The sequence below is a fragment of the Tachypleus tridentatus genome, chromosome 11 (assembly GCF_004210375.1).
Source record: "Tachypleus tridentatus isolate NWPU-2018 chromosome 11, ASM421037v1, whole genome shotgun sequence".
In the NCBI taxonomy this organism is placed as follows: Eukaryota; Metazoa; Arthropoda; class Merostomata; order Xiphosura; family Limulidae; genus Tachypleus; species Tachypleus tridentatus.
This window is the reverse complement of record NC_134835.1, coordinates 38,931,122-38,952,602: the sequence shown is the minus strand read 5'-3', so window position 1 is coordinate 38,952,602 and position 21,481 is coordinate 38,931,122. Positions and strand designations below refer to the sequence as shown.

At 34.3% G+C, this 21,481-nt stretch overlaps 1 protein-coding gene across 8 annotated transcripts in view; it reads left to right on the top strand.

Annotated features, from left to right (window-relative positions):
* The window catches only part of LOC143231959 (myocyte-specific enhancer factor 2C-like), a 45,920-nt gene that overhangs the window by 11,726 nt on the left and 12,713 nt on the right, over window positions 1-21,481 (top strand). For 5 of the 8 annotated variants that reach the window (XM_076466851.1, XM_076466852.1, XM_076466853.1 and 2 more), the window contains exon 2: window positions 18,899-19,201. In XM_076466851.1, coding sequence (XP_076322966.1) covers window positions 19,148-19,201 — 54 coding nt within the window. In that variant the 5' untranslated portion in view covers window positions 18,899-19,147. Of the gene's footprint in view, window positions 1-7,507; window positions 7,632-17,537; window positions 17,646-18,898; window positions 19,202-21,481 lie in introns of those variants that run through there. The other 3 variants (XM_076466857.1, XM_076466850.1, XM_076466854.1) reach the window with 3 other exon arrangements.

The following is a 21,481-nucleotide window of genomic DNA, read 5'->3' as shown; positions in this document are numbered from 1 at the left end:
ATTTAGTTTCGTATGTTCGTTTGAGGTGAATCTTTACCAATCAGTTACTGTGCCATCCTAAACAAAGGTAAGTTACTGTAACCAGAGTGAATACAAAGCCAATCCACGAACAGTTTCGTTTGAATATTCATATTATGTCCCAAAGATTTTGAAGTCACTTTATATAACAAATTATTTTAACAAAGATTTTATTATATCTCGGGGCTTCATCTAATGTCTGATGTAATTATAATAATTCTCTTCTTCAACCAAGGTATGATATAATTATAACAATTTTCTTCTTCAACCAAGGTCTGACATAATTATAGTAATCCTCTTTTTCAACCAAGGCCTGATGTAATTATAGTAATCCTCTTTTTCAACCAAGGTCTGATGTAATTATAATAATTCTCTTCTTCAACCAAGGTTTAATGTAATTATAGTAATCCTCTTTTTTAACCAAGGTCTGATGTAATTATAATAATTCTCTTCTTCAACCAAGGTCTGATGTAATTATAGTAATCCTCTTTTTTAACCAAGATCTGATGTAATTATAATAATTCTCTTCTTCAACCAAGGTCTGATGTAATTATAGTAATCCTCTTTTTCAACCAGGGTCTTACGGAATTATAATAATTCTCTTCTTCAACCAAGGTTTGATGTAATTATAGTAATCCTCTTTTTCAACCAAGGTCTGATATAATTATAGTAATTCTCTTTTTCAACCAAGGTCTGATGTAATTATAGTAATCCTCTTTTTCAACCAAGGTTTTACGGAATTATAATAATTCTCTTCTTCAATTTAGGTCTGACGGAAATAAAATAATTTTCTTCTTCAATCTAGGTGTGGCAGAATTATAATAATTCACATCCTTTAACAAAGGGCTGATGGAATTATTCCACCCCTTACAACCAAGGTCTTAGGTAATTATAACAATTCTCCCCTTGAGTAAACAATGGCGGCTTAAATCACGTGAGTTTAAAAAAAATGATGTTTATTGTATGATATTTTAAGCGAAAATAGGTAAATATATACTGTGTGGACAGATTTGTTTGTCAAGCATTAATGTTAAAAAATGTTACATTTATATTATATTCGTAATTGGAAAACAAAACAATAATTTATTGTACAAAAAAAAAAAAGAAATACTGTGTAATGGTAACCGAGAATGACCAGAAATGTTGCTAAGGAAAAGCCACATTTGCATCGAAATCTAATACCATCATTTACTTACGATAATAATAATATTTCATCATCTGTAATTCTTATGAGTTCAGCATGGAAGTTGTACATATTTTTAATTATGACGCATTTATTGTCGTGTTTATCTAGTAATTTAGCGTTAGTATTACATCAGTAGAATACTATTTATTAAATCTGTACCAGCTATGTCCACTCCAATGAGAAAATAATTTTCAAACGTCGACTAAACCGTTTAAGCCTAACTAAATAAGTGCATTTGTTCTATTTTACAGTTTTTATTATTTCCGTGGTAACACAGATGACGTGACCACGTTCATTCAAGCGTGAAATGGTACGTTCAAGTTATTGCCCTAAAAAAAAAAAGAAAGATGTTAAATAGATTGAATTTATTTTATATCTGTTGTTGTTTCGATATTTTGCGTGAAATAAAATCGCACAACATTCGTTGCTTAGTAAAGGACAGAGTAGGACTTTGAATTTTTTTTGTTACATGGCTGAGTGAATTTGTCAAGAATGTTATCCTAACATCTTACCGAGTACTTATTCGAGCCAGGTGTGAACCCGTGTCCCTCTGGCAGTTTGTAACTTTCTCAGCTTGGTTACTCAGGAACAGAGAAACGAACAACTTAGAATATCAAAGATCTTTTCAGGAAACGGGGTATGGTTTCAGAATTGGCAAGTAAAGGGTCAACCAGAGTTGCAAAACCCTCGTGGGACTTCAATAGTAATAGCTTAAAAGAAGCGCGAGAAATGAGTTTGAATTATGTTGAACTTTACACAAATGAATCAGTGTGCACGAGGAAGTGATGATGTCATCATTTAATTTTTATTTTTCTATTTGTTTTTAATTTCGCGCAAAGCTACACGAGAGCTATCTGCTCTAGCCATCCCTAATTTAGCAGTGTAAGACTAGAGGGAAGGCAGCTAGTCATCATCATCCACCGCCAACTCTTTGGCTACTCTTCTACCAATAAGTAGTGGGATTGATTGTCACAGTATGGATACAGGGATGGATACATGTTTGTAATGTCGTAATTCTATTTTAAGAGGCCCGGCATGGCTAGGTTGGTTAAGGCGTTCGACTCCTAATCTGAGGGTCGCGGGTTCGAATCCCCGTCGCACCAAACATGCTCGCCCTTTCAGCCATGGGGGCATTATAATGTGACGGTCAATCCCACTATTCGTTGGTAAAAGAGTAGCCCAAGAGTTGGCGGTGGGTGGTGATGACTAGTCTTGAACTGCAAAATTAGGGACGGCTAGCGCAGATAGCCCTTGTGTAGCTTTGCGCGAAATTCAAAACAAACCAAACCTATTTTAAGATCATGCGATTATTCGTAATTATCTTCTAGTAACACAGTGAGGTTCGTGGATAACAGCTGTTTAGTTGATTTTTAAGCGTTTGTTTGTGAACTCTACCCAGCTACACGTGTGCCACCTTAGTTATAATAATAAGTTTTATAATGTATTATTATACTTTTGTTACGCTTGTATATATATATTTCAATTTTTTTTAATTTAAACGTGCTTTTGGTTAAGTACTTACTTCTATTTCTGATTTATCTCAAAATATACGCATTTTTCGCGTAAGGTTTTTTTTTGAAACATTATTTTTTTTAATTTTATCTTAGATTATAACTTGAATCTTGATTTCAACATATGCTTTGTTCACAATAAGCTCAAAAAGCACATAAGAACCTTTTAAATCTTCGCTGTTTATTGTATTACTTTTGTAAGTAGCATAGTTTGTTTATTTTTTAATTTCGCGCAAAGCTACTCTAGGGCTATCTGCGCTAGCCGTCCCTAATTTAGCAGTGTAAGACTAGAGAGAAGGCAGCTAGTCATCACCACCCACCGCCAACTCTTGGGCTACTCTTTTACCAACGACTAGTGGGATTGACCGTAACATTATAACGCCCCCCACGGCTGAAAAGGCGAGCATGTTTGGTGCGACCGGGATTCGAACCCGCCACCCTCGGATTACGAGTCGAACGCCTTAACACGCTTAGCCATGCCGGGCCAAGTAGCATAGTATATACCTTCTTGAAAACAAATTATCCTGAATTTAAACCCAAAATAAGGAATTTCTATTAAGACATTCTTGAATATAGTTGTGAACCAACTGACGAGCTTATATCACGTATATCGTAGCACCAAGGTTCATAGATTGAACGCAGTTATGAACTAACAGACAAGATTACATCACATATACCATAACACTAAGATTAAGGGGTTAAATTTAGTTATGAGCCAAACAGACAGGGCTACATCATATAAACTATAGCATTAAGGTCCTTAGGTTGAATATCATTACGAACCAAATAGGTTTACATCACGTATTTCATAACACTAAGATCTAGGGTTTGAATATAGTTGCACTAATGTCCAGGGGTTGAATATTGTTATGAATCAACAGATAGAGTTACATCACGTGTACCATAATAATAAATTAAGGGGTTGAATATAGTTTTGTTCCAAACAGATAGGGTTATATCATGTAAATCCGTAGGTTGAACGTAGTTATGAACTAACAGACATAGTTACATCACGTATACCATAACACTAAGATTAAGGAGTTGAATTTAGTTATGAGCCAAACAGACAAGGTACATACATCATGTAAACCATAACAGTACTGAGGTTTACTGGACATGTGTAAGATTTCGAAATGTGCCAGATAAAGTCAGATAGGCCTAAATGGTGTAAATGACGTTTTATAAACTATTTTTTAATGTAGTTTAGTTATATTAAGTTTATAAAATTATAAAGTCTCTTATTTCAAAATAGGTTTGAAATGTTAGTGTACTGAGAAGAGACAGACCTTGTATATTTCAAGAAAATTCTAGTGGTATTACAAAAAAAAAAGAGTCATTTCCTTCGTTTAGAAGTTGAAAACATCTCGTGGAAGAAGACTACTTGTTGTCAAGAAATCTTGAAAAATCATTTAATGTGTTGTTGCTTTTAGACTGCAAATATAGTTCCTGTTTTTAGTAATAGCTAAGCCTAATTCCTCTCTATGCTTAGCAAGGGAAGAGAGTAGATTGACTTTAAAGTAAAACAATGAACATTTTATTAGTGACTGTGTTAGAAATTCTAATCCATGTCTATGTTTTAAATTTCTCAATGAGACTACTGAATATTTGGTACATTTTGTACAGAGAAAATTAACGCGCACTATACACTGAAAAATTATGCACTAATTTGTAATAATCTAATATACTACTCGTAAAATCAGTAAAACGAAATAATGCAGTGAACTATTAATAAGACATAGCTGTGACAGCAGGGGCGTAGATCCTGGGGGTGATGGGGATGTACATCCCCTCCTTCATTTTAGGTGGGGGGTATGGTGCATACAACCATCCTCCCTACAGTTTGGTTTGTTGAGTTGTTTTATTGCATCACAGGCCTACAAATTGTGTTTGTTATTATGATTCTCGTGTTTTTACCAATCGAATTACATAATTAGGCCTAGATGTAGGCTTTTTCAGTAGCTGAAATGTACATCTTTAATATAGGCGTGCTTCTAAGCTTTTCGAACTAAGCGATAGTTCGTAAGTATCAGTCAGTAGGCCTAAGTATACATGCAAGTATCGTGGCAACAAGATTACTCTGTGACTGCATGTTTACAGCTTTTAGGTTCACGCAATCAGAGATTACCAATTTGCAAATTGAACAGTCCACATAAGTGGTTGCAAAAATCATCCCCCCCATCGGGTGTAAAAAATCTACGTCCCTGTGTGACACAATAGCTATAAAAATAGCTGTCACAGAATGATATAAATAGCGCGTAGACCACTACGGTAAACTACGTTTATCGTAATCCAGCCGGCCTGATGAGTCTTGGTATTGAGCGATAGGCTTTGTCAGCATTGGGTATAGTGGATACAGTGGGGTTGAGATATTATTATGTATTCTTTTTTGATTTCTTTCATAATTCTTAGAATAATTTATAACAGTCATCTATGTCATTCATGTAAATTAGAAAGAGCAGTGGTCCTAAGACTGTACCCTGAGATACTTACAACATTAATCCAGTTTGACTGAACTCTATTAATAAGAACCTTCTGTTTTACTTCCAACAAGCCACTCTTCTATCCAATTATTTAACTTATTCCCTACAACTGTAGATACATATTTTTAAAGCCTTCTATGTAACACTTTGTCAAGCGCTTTTTAAAAATCTAGATACACAAAATCTACACCTTTATTTTCATATACATTTTCAAAGCATGTAAAAAAGATTTGTTTGTGTGTTTTTGAATTTCGCGCAAAGCTACACAAGGGCTATCTGCTAGCAGTCCCTGATTTAGCAGTATAAGACTAGAGGGAAGGCAACTAGTCATCACTACCCACCGTCAACTCTTGGGCTACTCTTTTACCAACGAATAGTGGGATTAGCCATAACATTATAACGCCCCCACGGCTGAAAGGGCGAGCATGTTTGGTGCGACGGGGATTCGAACCCGCGACCTTCAGATTACGAGTCGAACGCCTTAACCCATCTGGCCATGTCAGGCACGAAAATATTTGTAAGGTAAGCTTTTCCCTCAGTGAAACCATGTTAACTATCTGATAAAATTCTAAACTACAGTGGAACCCCTCTAAGCGACCACCCCTCAGATTCGGTCACCTCTTGAAAGCGGTCATTCAATCACAGTCCCTTTTTTGTTTACATAATCCCTAATTATGTACAGTGGAACCCCTCCAATCAGGCCAGTTTGTCTCAGTTCCGAAGGCGGCTGCTTTAGATGGGTTCCACTGTATTTTAAATGACTTTCCAAAGTATCTTTTATCAGACTTTCCAAAACTTTCCCCACAACTGATGTAAGATTAATAGGTCTATAATTACTGGGACAACACTTCTGTTACCTTCCTTGAAGACTGGAGTGATATTAGCTAATTTCCAATATGTTGATACTTGCCCACTGTTTAAAGACTTATATGTGGCTCACTTATCCAATCCTTGACCTCCTTCAAAATCCTCAAGAAAATATTATCTGGTCCAGAAATCTTACCATTCATTAAACTTCCCACTTTTATTTTAACAAGCTCAGAATTTATGCAGTTGTCTCCTTAAACTTTGTTTTCATCTATCAATTGTTCAAGGTGAGGAATACTGCTTAAGTCTTCATTAGTAAAAACTAAAGGAAACACAGGATTTAATAACGTAGCCATGTCGTAATCATCAGATGCAAGCCTTCATTATTCCTCGAATAACACATTCAAGAAAAATAAACAAAAGTGAGAAAAAAAGAATTATTTTCAAAATAACTGTTTGTGTCGACGGTTTATACGTTTATAATATTGTTTTCCCTCAACAATCATCGAAATTCGGCATCAGAATAATTATAAATAACGTTCCTCAAATAACACCATTGTTATTGATGTACAATATATTTACGCATATACATACAGAGTAGTTGAAAGTTCGATAACAATTTACATTATTTTATTATCTTAATATAAACGCCCCCCGCTGGTATATCGGTATGTCTACGGATTTACAACGCTAAAATCAGGAGTTCGATTCCCCTCGGTGGGCCCAGCAGATAGCCCGATGTGGCTTTGGTATAAGAAAAACACACACACACACACTTAATATAAAAATTGTTTTGCGGTAATTTACCAAAATCCAATTGCTGGGAAATTTTTCTGTAACGTATTTGATTCTAAATAAAGTAGTTCTTATCTTTAAAAATGTGTTCAGTGTCAGAAAGTTGAGCATATGAGAAAACTAACGTGTATGTGACTAACACATAATAGTACTGAATAAAAGCACATTTGTAAGACTATAGTTTGAATATGTTATATGGAGAGGGAAGAAGGTAACCGCTGCTTTAAGAAGCAAAGTTCACTGCACTCGTGTCGACGAGCAGCAGTTGATATCTGTTGTATATCTGGGACGCGGAATAAGTTCATTCAGATTTATATAGATGGGTAATACAGTTATCATACTTTTTTTATTTTTAAGTTACATTCACATGAACGTATTTGAAAGGCCTTCAACGATTTTGTCAGGTTCAAAATGTACGTTTGATCATGACTGATTACAGCTTATTATTGTACAAAAATAGTTATTGAGTTTTAACAATTACAAAAGTGTTTCAAGCACATTGCTGCGGTGGCACACTTCGATCTCTTAAGCCATGTTGACGTCATAACTTCAAAAAGAATACGTAAAACTTGAAGGTTTCTGTAACCTCACCGTAACCATGGTACCTGCTTGCCTGATCCGGCAGCCTTTGCTTCGAACGTGATTCTGAGGTGTTTTAACGATCTACCTGGATGACGCGCGACAAACAAGAGAATCGATGGCAGGTAATTTCGCTCTCATTGGCCATTATGTTACTGACGTCTGCTTCTTAGTGCGCATGTCTCTGAATGGCGCACATGCTTGCTGAGCCACAGAAAAGTTGGCAGACTTGGCCAGATTTCGTGGTGCTTGGAGGTAAGCTACTATTTTTGGTGATTTTCTCCTATGGTTATTTTGAGACTTCTTCCCCGTATTGCTTCACCTAGCAAAGTGTTAAGTTTAGCAAAATGATGAGTTGTTAAATCTACGTAAGATTTTGTTTACTTTACCCATTTTAAGACCATCGTTCCCTTCCACTAAATTTCCCTGTAGAAGGTAACTTAAGTCAGTAATAGGTACTCACGTTTTAAGTTTTTTTTAGTGAAAAATATTTACGATTAGTAGAGAATTCAAAGAGGTGTGAGAACAAACTGGTTTTCATATACAGTGATCATTACAGTGCTGGAAAACAGCCAAATACTGACATGAAAACAATTTTTTTTCCAGAAAATATCTTTCCATTTTGCCGTTTTTATGATAATCCGTGGTTAAAATAGGCGCTACAGGTTTGGTCAGTGTTTATAATAGTGCTAGATATTATACAGAAATTATCGAATATTTGAATAGCTTTAACTTAATTCAATTTGTTGAAACATCTATCGAATTATTATTATACGATCTTCTTAAAAAGTAAAGAAATATTATTTACCATTTATGAGATAAAACACTTAGCAAGCCATATTTTCTAGGAAATTAGTGCACTAGACACCTCGCCACTACATGCATAAATTTAGATTGGTTTAAAAAACATAGCTTTCAAATAACTTCGAATTATTTTTTCTTGACTGGCTATTTTCATTAAAGCTTTTGATTTCGCTGATATACATATATTGTATGTTTCTAGGTTCTTATTAGGGTAAACGCTTTATTCATTTAGGCAAATGATATTTTGGGCATTTCGTATTTAACATGAATGATACAAAATTTGGATGTTTATAGAAACCAGTTAAATGATTTCAATCTATTTGTTATTTGCAAATTAGATTCAATCTTATGTTACTTTCATATCGTTGTTGTAGAATATACTTGTAACTCATCCACATAGCAAGATATCCAACAGTACTCAAGCAATGCTTTTGTAACATAATGTCCGGATACACAGAATAACTAAACATTCAAGTCTGTGTATTTTAAGAAAAAAATAGATAGTATTCACATATGTTAGCACAGAAGCCATTGACGCATGTGCAGACAAAACTTTGGTTTGTATTTTAAGTACAGATAGACACAGAGAGGGAAGGCTTTTCATCGTAATTACGTTCTTTTCTTATTAAAACAATTTCCTTTCAATTAATTTCCTTTGGAATTAAGAGTTTTCATACGCACAAACACAGAGGAGTATTGAAAGAAACAAAAGAAAATTATCTCGTATACAGAAAAATTTCATACATTACTTATATCAAAATGCACTGAAGCGTTGTCCTTTCTGGTGATTGCTTCTGCACGCTGTGGTTATTAACATTGCTACGTCCTCATCTGCTATAGACCATGTTTTTATTAGAAGGTGGGAAAATATGATTAAATTGAACTTTGATGCATTATTTTAAATACATAAAGTGCCGTTTTTATGGCATAAGATTTCCATATATATATATATATATATATATATATATATATATATATATATGTATGTATATGTATTAAATGAAAACATTTTTTAATTGTTTGAATCACCTTAGAAATTTCCCATTTTGTGATTTTGTTGTCGTTGTTGAAAGCTTCATTGAAGATGGAAAAAAAAATAAATTTTAGAACGGCAAAGTTCGTGTAAAACTGGTTTACTTGATGGTTACTTATGTCAACCACGTGTATTTCAGTTTCGTTAACCTCCTATCTTTCTAACAAACCAGTCAGAATAACAAGAAAAAACAACAAAAAATAAGAGCATTATTTTTGCTGTTCTTTTCGACTGCCATCTGTTTGGATTATAAAATAGGTTTGGTTTCATTTCCCGCCGGCTGTAATACAATCATTACTATTCACAATATAGTTCTTTTAGGTTTTACCGAGTGCCCCGAAGAAAGTATAAGCTGGTACCTAATGTAAACATATTTTCTTCCGAGAATCGAACATTGGCCTCATTACGGCACATGACCTTGTTGGTAGTGTCCTAGATATTGACTTAGCCGTTCATAGCTCGCCATGGTTGTTTCACCAGTCCAGGCGGACTCTCACACCGTCGTGCCCGGCACGGGAATCTGTAGACTCGACTTGAGCTGATAGCTGCAGGTGAAGAACCCCTCGAACCTGAATCACTTGATGTAGGCCACTGCATTTCCAGGATGACGCCTCCGATGTTTTGGTGCTCAGCCGTGTCTCAACACGTCTTGGTTTTAATCGTATTATCTCTTGAAACGTAATCTTTGAATTAATGTTGAACGACTATTATGAAAGTTCACACCTAATGAGTAGATAAACATTTCACAGTAGCTTTGAACCGAGAGAGAAATACAAACAATGGAGGGGGGAAGTCAAGTCACTTGATACACCAGTATACTCATAGACGATGTGACTTACGAACGTAGAAAAACCTGTCGTGCACGAATATTCGACAAATACGTAAAAAAAAAATGTTGCTCCCAGTGTTTGTACCAGCAACGAGTTATTCATTCCGTCGTCAAAAATAAGGCCGATGTATTACAAAACAGTTGTAGATGATACTACATTCGATTCATCAAACAAGTTTATTCTACTGACACTTGTGCGCATGCTTACAAAAAAAATTGTTGATAAGTGATTTTTCATACAAGCAATAATATTTTCTTTCCGTGAGATTTTGTTTTGCTATTATGAGCTACGAATGGCCATTAGCAATAAGCCTCGCTCTATACTGTAGGTTGTTGTTTTTTCTTTATATTTATATGTTCTAATTTTACGCCCGAATGCGTACAGTGCTGTTTTGTTCAGTTTTACCGGTAACTTTTTCGGCAAGTACCGTTTCTCTTCCTGGACAGATGGCTCTGTAGTAGTAACTATTTCGTACTGACTTTTAACTTCACCCATCTGTCTACAAGCTTATCTACTTTTACGATCACAATAGATACACAGACGTATGGTTTTAGTTTAAGGTCTATTTCACGAAACATGGAGATACAATCTGCAAGAGAGAGTCAGGTTGCCATTTTGTTAACCTCACCTTACGAAGGATTTGACCACAATGTTACACATATAGGTCAGGTTGCTAAGCCTACTGTGATAATGTATATTAAGTATTTGTAATAAGAAAAAAAAAGAAGTGAGAAATGATTCTAAATTTTGTTATATTTAGAAGTGATTCTCGTAATGTAAATATTTAAAAAAAATCGTGTGATTCAGTAAAAGGCAACAAAACAAACGATAAAATTGACTGTTCAGAAATATGTGTAAAAGACAGTTTTCTCCATAATAGTTTCTACAATTATAATCATACAACACCTTTTAAAACAAACCTACATACACCGTTTTTCGAAATATATGACAATATTCATTTGCGATAAAAGACAATAACATGACTTTTAAGTTTTCGATGGTATATTATCGTAGTCACAGAAACATAAATGTATCCTCAAACTTAAGTAGCACTTATTAAGTATACAAAAACATGTAGTAGTTTCAAAATCGTGAGCTATATTGAGCGAAAACGTGTAAATTAAAACGTATTTTTGTTTTAAGAAAATACTTTAAATTAATCATAAATTAACCAAGTAACCGTATCGCTACGGAGTTCCGCTATGTGCAGGATTGAAAATACAGTTAAGCCTAATAGGAAAAAAGTAACATAGTGGAATATGTGTGTATGTGAAGGTGTGTTTTTGTATATGTACGTACTCATTACAGAAACAAATTAGAATACTGTTTGTTTATTTTAGCGCAAAACTACAAAATAGGATATCTGCGCTGTGTCCATCACGGAAATCAAATCCGAATTTTAATTTTGTAAATTAGTAAATTTTCCCCGACCCATCTTAGGACTGATATTAACACATTATTGGGAGTTTTGTATTTAACATTACATTAAGTTTCGAAGAATAATCCCACGATAAACATACCTAGTGTTTTCAGAAACATTTGTTTCTCTCTTTCTTGTCCTCCGCTAGTACAGCAGTAAGTGTATGGATTTACAACGCTAAAATCAGGGGTTCGATTCTCCTCGGTGGGCTCAGCAGATAGCCCCACGTGGCTTTGCTTTAAGAAATCACACACAAACACACTCTCTCTTTCTTTCAGTATAAAATTAACGGTGAAAACATGGTAACTTTTTGATCGGGAAATGTAGACTGATACCTTATGTAAACGTCATAGAAGGTTTTGGTTTCCTCTTATTTTACTTTACAGTCCAATCAAATAATTAATGTGATTATTCTAAACGTAAAAATAAAAAAGAATTCTTTAAAACATTAACTGAAGCAGGAAAGATAAAGTCATCGTAAGGACACGGGACTGAAATAAAGAAACAATTACACGGAGAAACGAACCCAGGCTCGATATGTATATATACTTCATATAAAATAATATGCTATTACATCTTGATGAAACATCACAGCCACGAATGTCAGTTGAAAAATTATGGATGTCATGTTTCACCTAGTTTTCTTACTTTCTTTGTTCCTGAAGAAACCGTTAAGTTCAAAGCATCATTACACGTGATTGTTACACAGTTCTCTCGACAAAGCTTTATTGGTCTATGTAGGTAGAAACTGAGAACATTCAGGTATTTTAACAAAATCCAAAAATTACCTGCTTATTCTAACTTAAGTTATTAAACAGTAATTATATTATACATATGATATGTGTGTGTGCGTATATCCATATATATGTTTTTAGCATATGTGTAAATGTTTAATGTGTTATAAATACCACAGTTTGATTGTACATTTATTACCAGAAGTGTGTTTTAAAGGTCCTTGAATTTATAAGGTCACGATAACTCACCTGATGGCATTTAATAGTCTTTATCTCTGCATATATAGAGGGACACACAAGCCCTACAAGCATGGTTTTATAGTGTTGATTTAAAAATAGCTCTGGGCGGGGTTTTAATGCTGTTTCGGGCGTTCATGGTGAGACCATTAAGGTATAAGAAAGAAAGATATATATTTATTCAAGTCTTTCTCTAAATAAATATCTGGATGATTCGTTTCATTCCAAATGACGTCATGTCATCCGTGCATGCGAATCAATACCTTTCTCAATATTTCCTTACCTTCAAAAAAACACTGAAATGTATCGCATTCGAAGCTCGTGGAAAGACTATAGACGTCATGAAAACCTCGCACAAATTAGATTGGTAAAGCAGCGTATAACTGTGCCAAAGGATCTTCTCACAACGTTTGTTTTATATAGAGTAATGTGAGAAAAACATAAGGTGTGACTTAAGCTTAGATAAAATTTGATGTAATGATATTTAAGTCATTTACATTATTTTCTATGAACAACGTTTGTTTCATATAGAGTAATGTAAGAACAACACTAGGCGTGACTTAAGCTTAGATAAAATTTAATGTAATTATGCCAAAGTCGTTTATACTAACAGGAAAAACAAGCACAGACAGACAGAAGGAGAAGTAGCTTCACTTATCTGTCTATTTATGTAGTCTATATCTATATTTATTAGTTAGGGTAAAGGAATAGATAAATTGATAGTAGGATAGATATTTAACATAAAAAACAGCATAGTGAAAGATTAATGATTCAAAAAGACTTCCAGAAAGATGTCCTAAAAATAGTGTTTTATATTTATGAAGGATCATGGTTATGGTAAATATCATAAGACAAAAGCCAACACAACGAAACAGGTTTAGTAATACGTATAAACCACCAAAACAATAAGTTCGTAACTAGGTCGTATCTATTTCTCGATTACCCGTCATAAGCAGTCATGAAAGTAAGAATACATGTTGGAAAAACTTGACTTAAAAGCTCCTCTAGATTCTGGCACGTAAGGATGCCAGATGTAAGACTCCTGCTTGGACTGATTTCACGAACGTAAACATTCCGAGCAATGCTTACTTGTTCAGGTTCTTGAAGTCAGGGACTTTACTTACGTCAGACCGGAAGTATTATATCTTACCATGTGGGTTCGTCAGCGACCCCATCGGAGTGTTTCATGTGATTATGATGTACTTAATTTACTTTGTGTGTATGTGTGTGCGTAACTCGTCCAGAAGGATTTGTTCGTATGGAGATTAATACTCGATTTAATTTATAAAAAAACTTATTAAATTGAATATGCTTTTAACGTTTTCTACCTTCCCATACAATAGTATATCGAGCCTAAACTATTAACATATGACAGCATACCATGTTTTCCATACCGTGTTGCTCCTAATGAAAGCTCCCTCTCTAATTATTGTTCCCCCTGGTATTTTTTTTTTTATAAAGCTTATCTTGAATGACAACAATAATAATCCAACATATAATCTACACTTATTATTGTAATTTTCATTTAAAAAAGAAGAAAACAAACATATACACTTATTAGCATTGAAATCAACAGATCACGTGTGGAAACAGAATCCAAAACTGCACAAATACTATAATTAGCGTCCCCTTGATAAGTTAGGTGCTATACGTTAAGTTATAATGTATTCAATTTACCCGATTTTTCCACACACATATATGTATTATTATTATTTACAGTTCCACAACTTGACCGAATTAGCTTAATCATCTAAGATTACTTTCCAATACTTATTAGCTAAGTATAAATTAATATTGAAACAAAATGGCCGATTGTGGTTTAGCAACTGTTAGCCTTGTACAATCTCTTGTTCGTGCAGTGAGTATTTCTAGGCAAATGGAGTAAATTTCATTAAATGAAAAAATAAAACGTAACTTCCTTCATTTTAAAAATATATGCTTCATTATTGTATTTTGTGAAATTGATAACGTCAATAAAGCTTGAGAAACTGAGATTTTTTAAAAAGAATTTTTATTATAATTATTATTTTATATGGGCCTATCATGACATGGTGGTTAGTTTGCCAGCCTGTAAATGCAGAATCAAATTATGGTTTTCCATACTTTGGGGTCGCAGATGCGTTATAACAGTGACAGTAAAATATTCTTCAATTAGAGTAGCCCGAGAGTTAAGGGTAGGTGGTGTTGGCTGTCTAGTCTCTCAATTAATATTGGAACGACTAACTCGGATAGCCTTTGTGTAGATTTATGTAATATCTGAAACGAACAATTGTTTTCTATACTTTTTAGGCCAAGCTTCTAGTTAATTTAATTAGTGATTAAACTTAATATTAAAAAAAACGTTTCCTGTGAACTGAAGAACTATCTCATTATTAAATGAGAGTTATGCTCAAAATACTTCCTTAAAATAATTAATTATTCAAGTCAAGTAGCATTAGAGCAAGTGGTCAGTGACACTACAGAAAGTGTTCAATGATACTTCAGAAAGTAATTGGTGACGCTACATAAAGTGATTGGTGACACTATATAAAGTGATAAGTTTTATTAAAACGATAAGTGACATTACATAAAGTAGTCGGTGATATTAAAGTGATAAGTGAGATTACAGAAAGTGTTCAGTGCAATTCATAAATGATAAATGATATTACAGTGAGTGTTCAGTGACAATTCATAAAGTGATAAGTGACATTACAGAACACAATCAGGGAAATTAGAGTGCTCAGTGACACTTCATAAAGTGATCAGTATTGATTGTTTTGTTTTAATGTCCCACATTATGTGATAAAGATTTTCGATTAATAATTTTTTTGTGCTGGTTGAATTTTCAACTAAAGTGACAGGGTTAAAAGAAAAAAAACTAAATCAGAAGAATGGTTATACGTGTGATCTGGTTGTTGGCTGTCAATGTGTACGTGATATTTTAAGCTTCAAACAATATTACCACTTCAAGGTCAGTGTTATTCTAGGTGATGTTTTTACTTGATTGTCAAAAACTTAAATTTGTTCTTAATTTGTTTTCTTTTGATATAACGATTTAGTTTCACTTTAATTGTAATGAAAAACAGTAATGAAATTCCCATCACTGATTAGTTGTCTGCATTAATTCATATGTTTGTTCAGAGTAAAGTAACAGATGTTGTTGGTAACATAGCAATCTGTTTCGTTGTATTATTTTAGTTATTTACATTTTAAGCAGATTATGTCACGACACAATGAATTTAACATCAACTTAACAGCGATAGGTTTGCCAGCTCTTTACAAAACCTGATAAATTACGGTGATATAAAGTCGTGTAATATGTGTGTAAATCAAAGAAGAACGCCCACTTAAAGGTTTATTGTGATAATAATTATAAATTAGACGATGTTTTACGTTTTGTTTCTTAACACAGAAATCTCCTTGTGTCAAGATACGAAGATGTGAATAATTTAAAGTTAAAATATCTAAAGTTTATAACGATCAGATATAATAGTTGCACCACGCTACAAAATTTAGTATTTAAGAAAATACAAGAGTAATAATTTTGTTATAAAGTTTGATTGCTAGTGCATTCTCTTAAGTCAATTGATTTAGTTTAAAAATTACTAGTGCCCCTTTTAAGTTAATTGATTTAGTTTAAAATTTACTAGTGTTCCTTTTAAGTTAATAGATTTAGTTTAACATTTATTAGTGCCCCTTTTAAGTTAATAGATTTAGTTTAACATTTACTAGTGCTTCTTTTAAGTCAAATGATTTAGTTTAAAATTTACTAGTGTTCTATTTTAAGTCAATTGATTTAGTTTAAAGTTTACTAGTTCTCCTTTTAAGTCAATTGATGTCCAACATGGCCAGGTGTGTTAAGGCGTTCGACTCGTAATCTAAGAGTCGCGGATTTGAATCCCCGTCGAACCAAACATGCTCGACCTTTCAGCCATGGGGGCATTATAATGTGATGGTCAATCCCACTATTCGTTGGTAAAAGAGTAGCCCAAGAATTGGCGGCGGTGGGTGGTGATGACTAGCTGCCTTCCCTCTAGTCTTACGCTGCTAAATTAGGGACGGCTAGCGCAGATAGCCCTCGAGTAGCTTTGCGCGAAATTCAAAAACAATCAAACAAGTCAATTGATTTAGTTTAAAGTTTACTAGTGTACCCTTTTAAGTCAATTGATTTAGTTTACATAAATTATTACAGTGTTAAGTCAGAGGTTCATATTTGGGTTTATTTAAATTATTACTATTTTGATTACATTGACGAAATACTTATTTTCACGTCAGAATATGAAGAAGAATACGAGTAACTGAGATTTTACTAAAACGCCCTCTAGTGACACAACGGTATTCTGCGGACTTACAACGCTAAAATCCGCGTTTCGATACCCGTGGTGGGCAGAGCATAGATAACCCTTTGTGTAGTTTCGTGCTTGATTATAAAGAACGACAACCGTTGCCAAAGTGTAGGGAAAAAATAATTACGAGTGTGTTTACAAGCCAAATCTTGATGATGATTGATACGTAGGACTTGTCACAAGTCCCAAGATTCCTTTCGGCGGCCCTAAGCCTGAGCTAAACCGACCTATCCTTAATACATCATTTTGGTTAATACTAAATGAGTTTAGTCACGTCGGAAACTAGAAGAATTGTGAGCTGTTATCGGATTAGTGACTGCGTTCTAAAAATCTTATCTGATGTCTATAACCGACAGTAATAAACCAACAAGGACACGCATTAAATTATGCAACGTGCAACGCTTAATTCTGGTAGTCATTGTTATTGTTATTAAACTGCGGAATTGTTTACATCCATATTCATCAATGTCCTATACAATTTTTGGACTAAGGCATCGTTTGTTTTAAATGAGTAGATTGCCTTGAACTTTATTCAAATTCCCAGGTGCTCAGCAGCAATCTCGAGGGCTTATAACGTCAGAATTCGGGGCTCAATCATCGCGGAAGACATATTTGTAGATGGCCCACTGTGCAAGTAAAAAAACATGAAACCAGAAAGTAGTTAATTAATTTAGTCAAACGCTTAGCTTGTTTGTAAGAATATGAAATAATAAATCGACTTATACAAATATCAAAGTACCCTTTTCCATTCTTTCCTTCCCAGTGGTACAGCACTATGTCTGCGGACTCCCAACGCAAGGATCCGGGTTTTGATACCCGTGGTGGGCAGAGCACAGATTGTGTAGCTTCATTACAAGCAAACACAGTTCTTCATCTTATCATTACAGTTAGTTTCAAATTTATTCAAATAAATTTCACTTCACTAGAATTATATTAAAAAGGAAGAACTTATTGAATGTGTTGTGGTAAGGTAGATACTATAGCCTTTAGACTATTACACTTTCTGTGCATTTGTCTCTTAGTGTAAAAACTCCGAATCCACGCGCCGGAGGTCATAAATATTATTCAGTGAATTGTTTTACCTTTTCTAGATTTACTCTGTTGTGTTATAATTCATTTTTGGCAAAGCAAAATTATTTTGTGTTAAAGCTATTATTGTTATTAGTTTTTTGTTTTACAAAATCTTAAAAGTCTTGTTTCGTGTAGTCTGTTTGTGCTTCTCAAGGGAACATATGAGCGTCATAGTCAAAGGTGTTTGACCTTTTCAGTTCTCTTCTAGCTTTAGTTTTACTGTTGTGTAGTTCTTGAATAAGCGCTTCGTCATTCATTTCCTTGTTTCCATTTTTCATGCCTCGTGGCTTTCGCTTAACTTAGGTAAGCCCTCTGGTGGTGTGTCACCCAGAATTTCTCTAATATTCACTATAAGCATTTGATCACACACACAGTAAAACAAAAAATTTTCCGTTCCATCTGGATGCTTCAATCAGTTAGGAAAAGCACAGGTTGAAAGTAAAGCCACTTACACTAACCTTTGTCTGTGACCAAACAAAAAAAAATCCCAAAACTTTCTGAGTGAAATAATGTGAACTTTACGTTATTTATAGACTTGCGCTGAGAACAAAAGATTCCAATTTAATGACAAAAGATATAAAATTAAAGTTCATTTCAATTAATTAATTTTCAATCTAATTGCAATTTCAACATTATATTTTGTACTACATTTGATTAGAGCGACAAGCAACATTTAATGTTGACTGGTATTAGTTTTAACAGGTTCGAAGAATTCCTTTAAATCTTAAAACGTTGATCAGACTTGTGAATACTTATCACGTAATATCCAAGTTCTATTCAGGTTTCTTCTTATATTGATTGTTCTGTGCTAGTTTCTCTTATGCCACAAATCTACTAGATGTTTCATAAGGTATTTTTGAAGAGTGTTCAAACGAGTCTGAGTTTCAACGAAAGTTTACTTAAAGGGCAAATTATTTATATTAACTTTGAAAGTTAATGATTATGCTATAACGAGTTTGTTTGGAGTATTACAAATTTAAACAATTATACTGATAGCTTAACTTAAGAAGAACTCGTGAAAAGTCTTCAACATTAGTATTTATAATCTCTGTGTATGTGTGTTTCTAGACGCTGCTTTTAAAAGATCAAAAACAATTTGGCAAAGAAGAAACTCAACAACAACATAGCTGAGGGACATATCCAGCGATCCGTAGGAACGGAAGGATTTCACACAACCATAACTTCAGAGTTGGTCAGTCATCAAAACGGCAACAGGAGTTACATTCGAGTTCAGAAGAAGTGAAATTGGCTATTTAGAGTAGGAAGTGACGTCATTTGGTTCTAAAATAAATTAACGTGACGACAGCAAATTATAGAATGGGTCGAAAAAAGATTCGTATATCGAAAATCACCGACGATCGCAACCGCCAGGTAAACAGTGCAGACGAATTGTTGTTTATCCGTTTGAAGTGGCAGTGCTGTCTAATAAACAGTACGTTAGCCGTAAAATTATCTTTCAGTACTCCATCGGCCTTTTAAGCACATTTTTCTAAACTCTGTACATATGATAATTTCACTTGTTACCGATGAGCTCCCTTGCACAGAAAATAATCCAATTCGTTGATATGTTTTAAGGCCCGGCATGGCCAAGCATGTTAAGGCGTACGACTCGTAATCTGAGGGTCGCTGGTTCGCATCCCGGTCGCGCCAAACATGCTCGCCCTTTCAGCCGTGGGGGCGTTATAATGTGACGGTCAATCACACTATTCGTTGGTAAAAGAGTAGCCCAAGAGTTGGCGGTGGGTGGTGATGACTAGCTGCCTTCCCTCTAGTCTTACACTGCTAAATTAGGGACGGCTAGCACAGATAGCCCTCGTGTAGCTTTGTGCGAAATTCAAAAACAAACAATATGTTTTAAATCGCTAAAATATAATCTTGTTTATTAGTTTATTATGATGCAGTATTAAGGAATATAAAAGGAATCAGTGATCTCAGGGTTGATGAACGATGTAATAAAGAATCCTGATCTCAGTAGAAACGAGACCCCAAGCAGTAGCATAATGAGCCCACACAGTCAACTTTGAGGTCGCTCTCTCAAGAGGGAGGGAGCCTTGTCTCCCTCAATGATTTTTTTTTTTTTTACATAAGTAAAGCTAAAAATAGAATGTTTTTAGTTTTAGGAATTATACATTTCATATGTATATACTTTGTTTTTGCCAAAATAATGAATAATAAATATTTTCTTTCAAATAATATTTTTATCTAAACGCTTCCTCCCCTCTCGGTGTCTTAGAGGGCAGAAAACTCTAAATTTCGAGGTTTGATCCGTGCGGTGAACACACCTCAGGTAACCCATTATTTGTAAGCTTTGCGCTTAAGTAAATAAACCTTACTGCGAGATCTCGTGAGGTTGGCTGTTCTCACACAACCGGCACTGATCAGAAATTGATTACAAGTTGGCGTGTGCTGCTTGAATGAGATCTTGATGTTATATGTTCTGTTACTGTGAAAAGGAATTCTTTCTGAGAGTCACTGTCACAATCATACTTTCATTACTAGTGTGTAAATACGTACTGATATAAACTTTAACGTTAGCGAAATTATGTACATATATACCAATCCCGTCTGTCATGAATATCTCATTTCACACAAAACAGTAGAAGCCTAAACTCACAGCAGATTTAGTAGTTTTTTATTGCCTTGACTAACTGATGACGACTATTAACATTTTCTTGTTCAATAATATATTCATATTTCTTGTAGAGGCATAGATTGAATGTTTGTTTATAATTAAGCACAAAGCTACACAATGGGTTATCCGTGCTCTACCCACCACAGGTATCGAAACCCAGATTATAGCGTTGTTAGTCCACATACACACGACTGTGCCAGCGGGGAAACAAAAGCATAGAAGCAGTGCTAACTAATGTTTAAAACAATATATCTAGTGTGTTTAAGTTTTAAATAAATATATTGGAGATTAAATTTATTATTTTATGTACTTAAGACAGTCTGTATAACTGTACAGGGTGTGTGGAAACTGCGCCAATATTTTCTTAACAGAAGTAAACGATCTTGGTAGTATAAAACCCGGACTGTTTTTATTACTGCGGACGAAGGCTTCGTTTCTGTTATGTGAGTTATGTTTAGTATATGCTGTCGTTTCCCAGATATCGATTATCGTTATTATTAATGTTCTTTCGAAATTTTATTCAATTTTTTAATGTATTACTAAAATACTTCTGTAAAAATAATAACGAAAATGTATCAACTTGTCTTTATATACAAGTATTTATTTTTTAATTTCGCGCAAAGCTACACGAGGGCTATCTGCTCTAGCCGTCCCTAATTTAGTAATGTAATATTAAAGGGAAAGCAGCTAATTATCACCACCCACCGCCAACTCTTGGGCTACTCTTTTACCAACGAATAGTGGGATTGACCGTAACATTATAACGCTCCCACGGCTGAAAGGGCGAGCATATTTGGTGTGATGGGGGATTTGAACCCGCGACCCTCGGATTACGAGTCAAGTGCCTTAACCACCTGGCCATACCGTGCCCACATAAAAGTACAACTTGAACATTGATATTTAAAAAAAAAAAAACATTCTTTTATAATATTAAAAAAATTATCTTATGAAAATTTGAAGTTTTATTTTTTTTATTTATTACAAAATGCGGAAAATAGTCATTTCATATAAAAAAAACC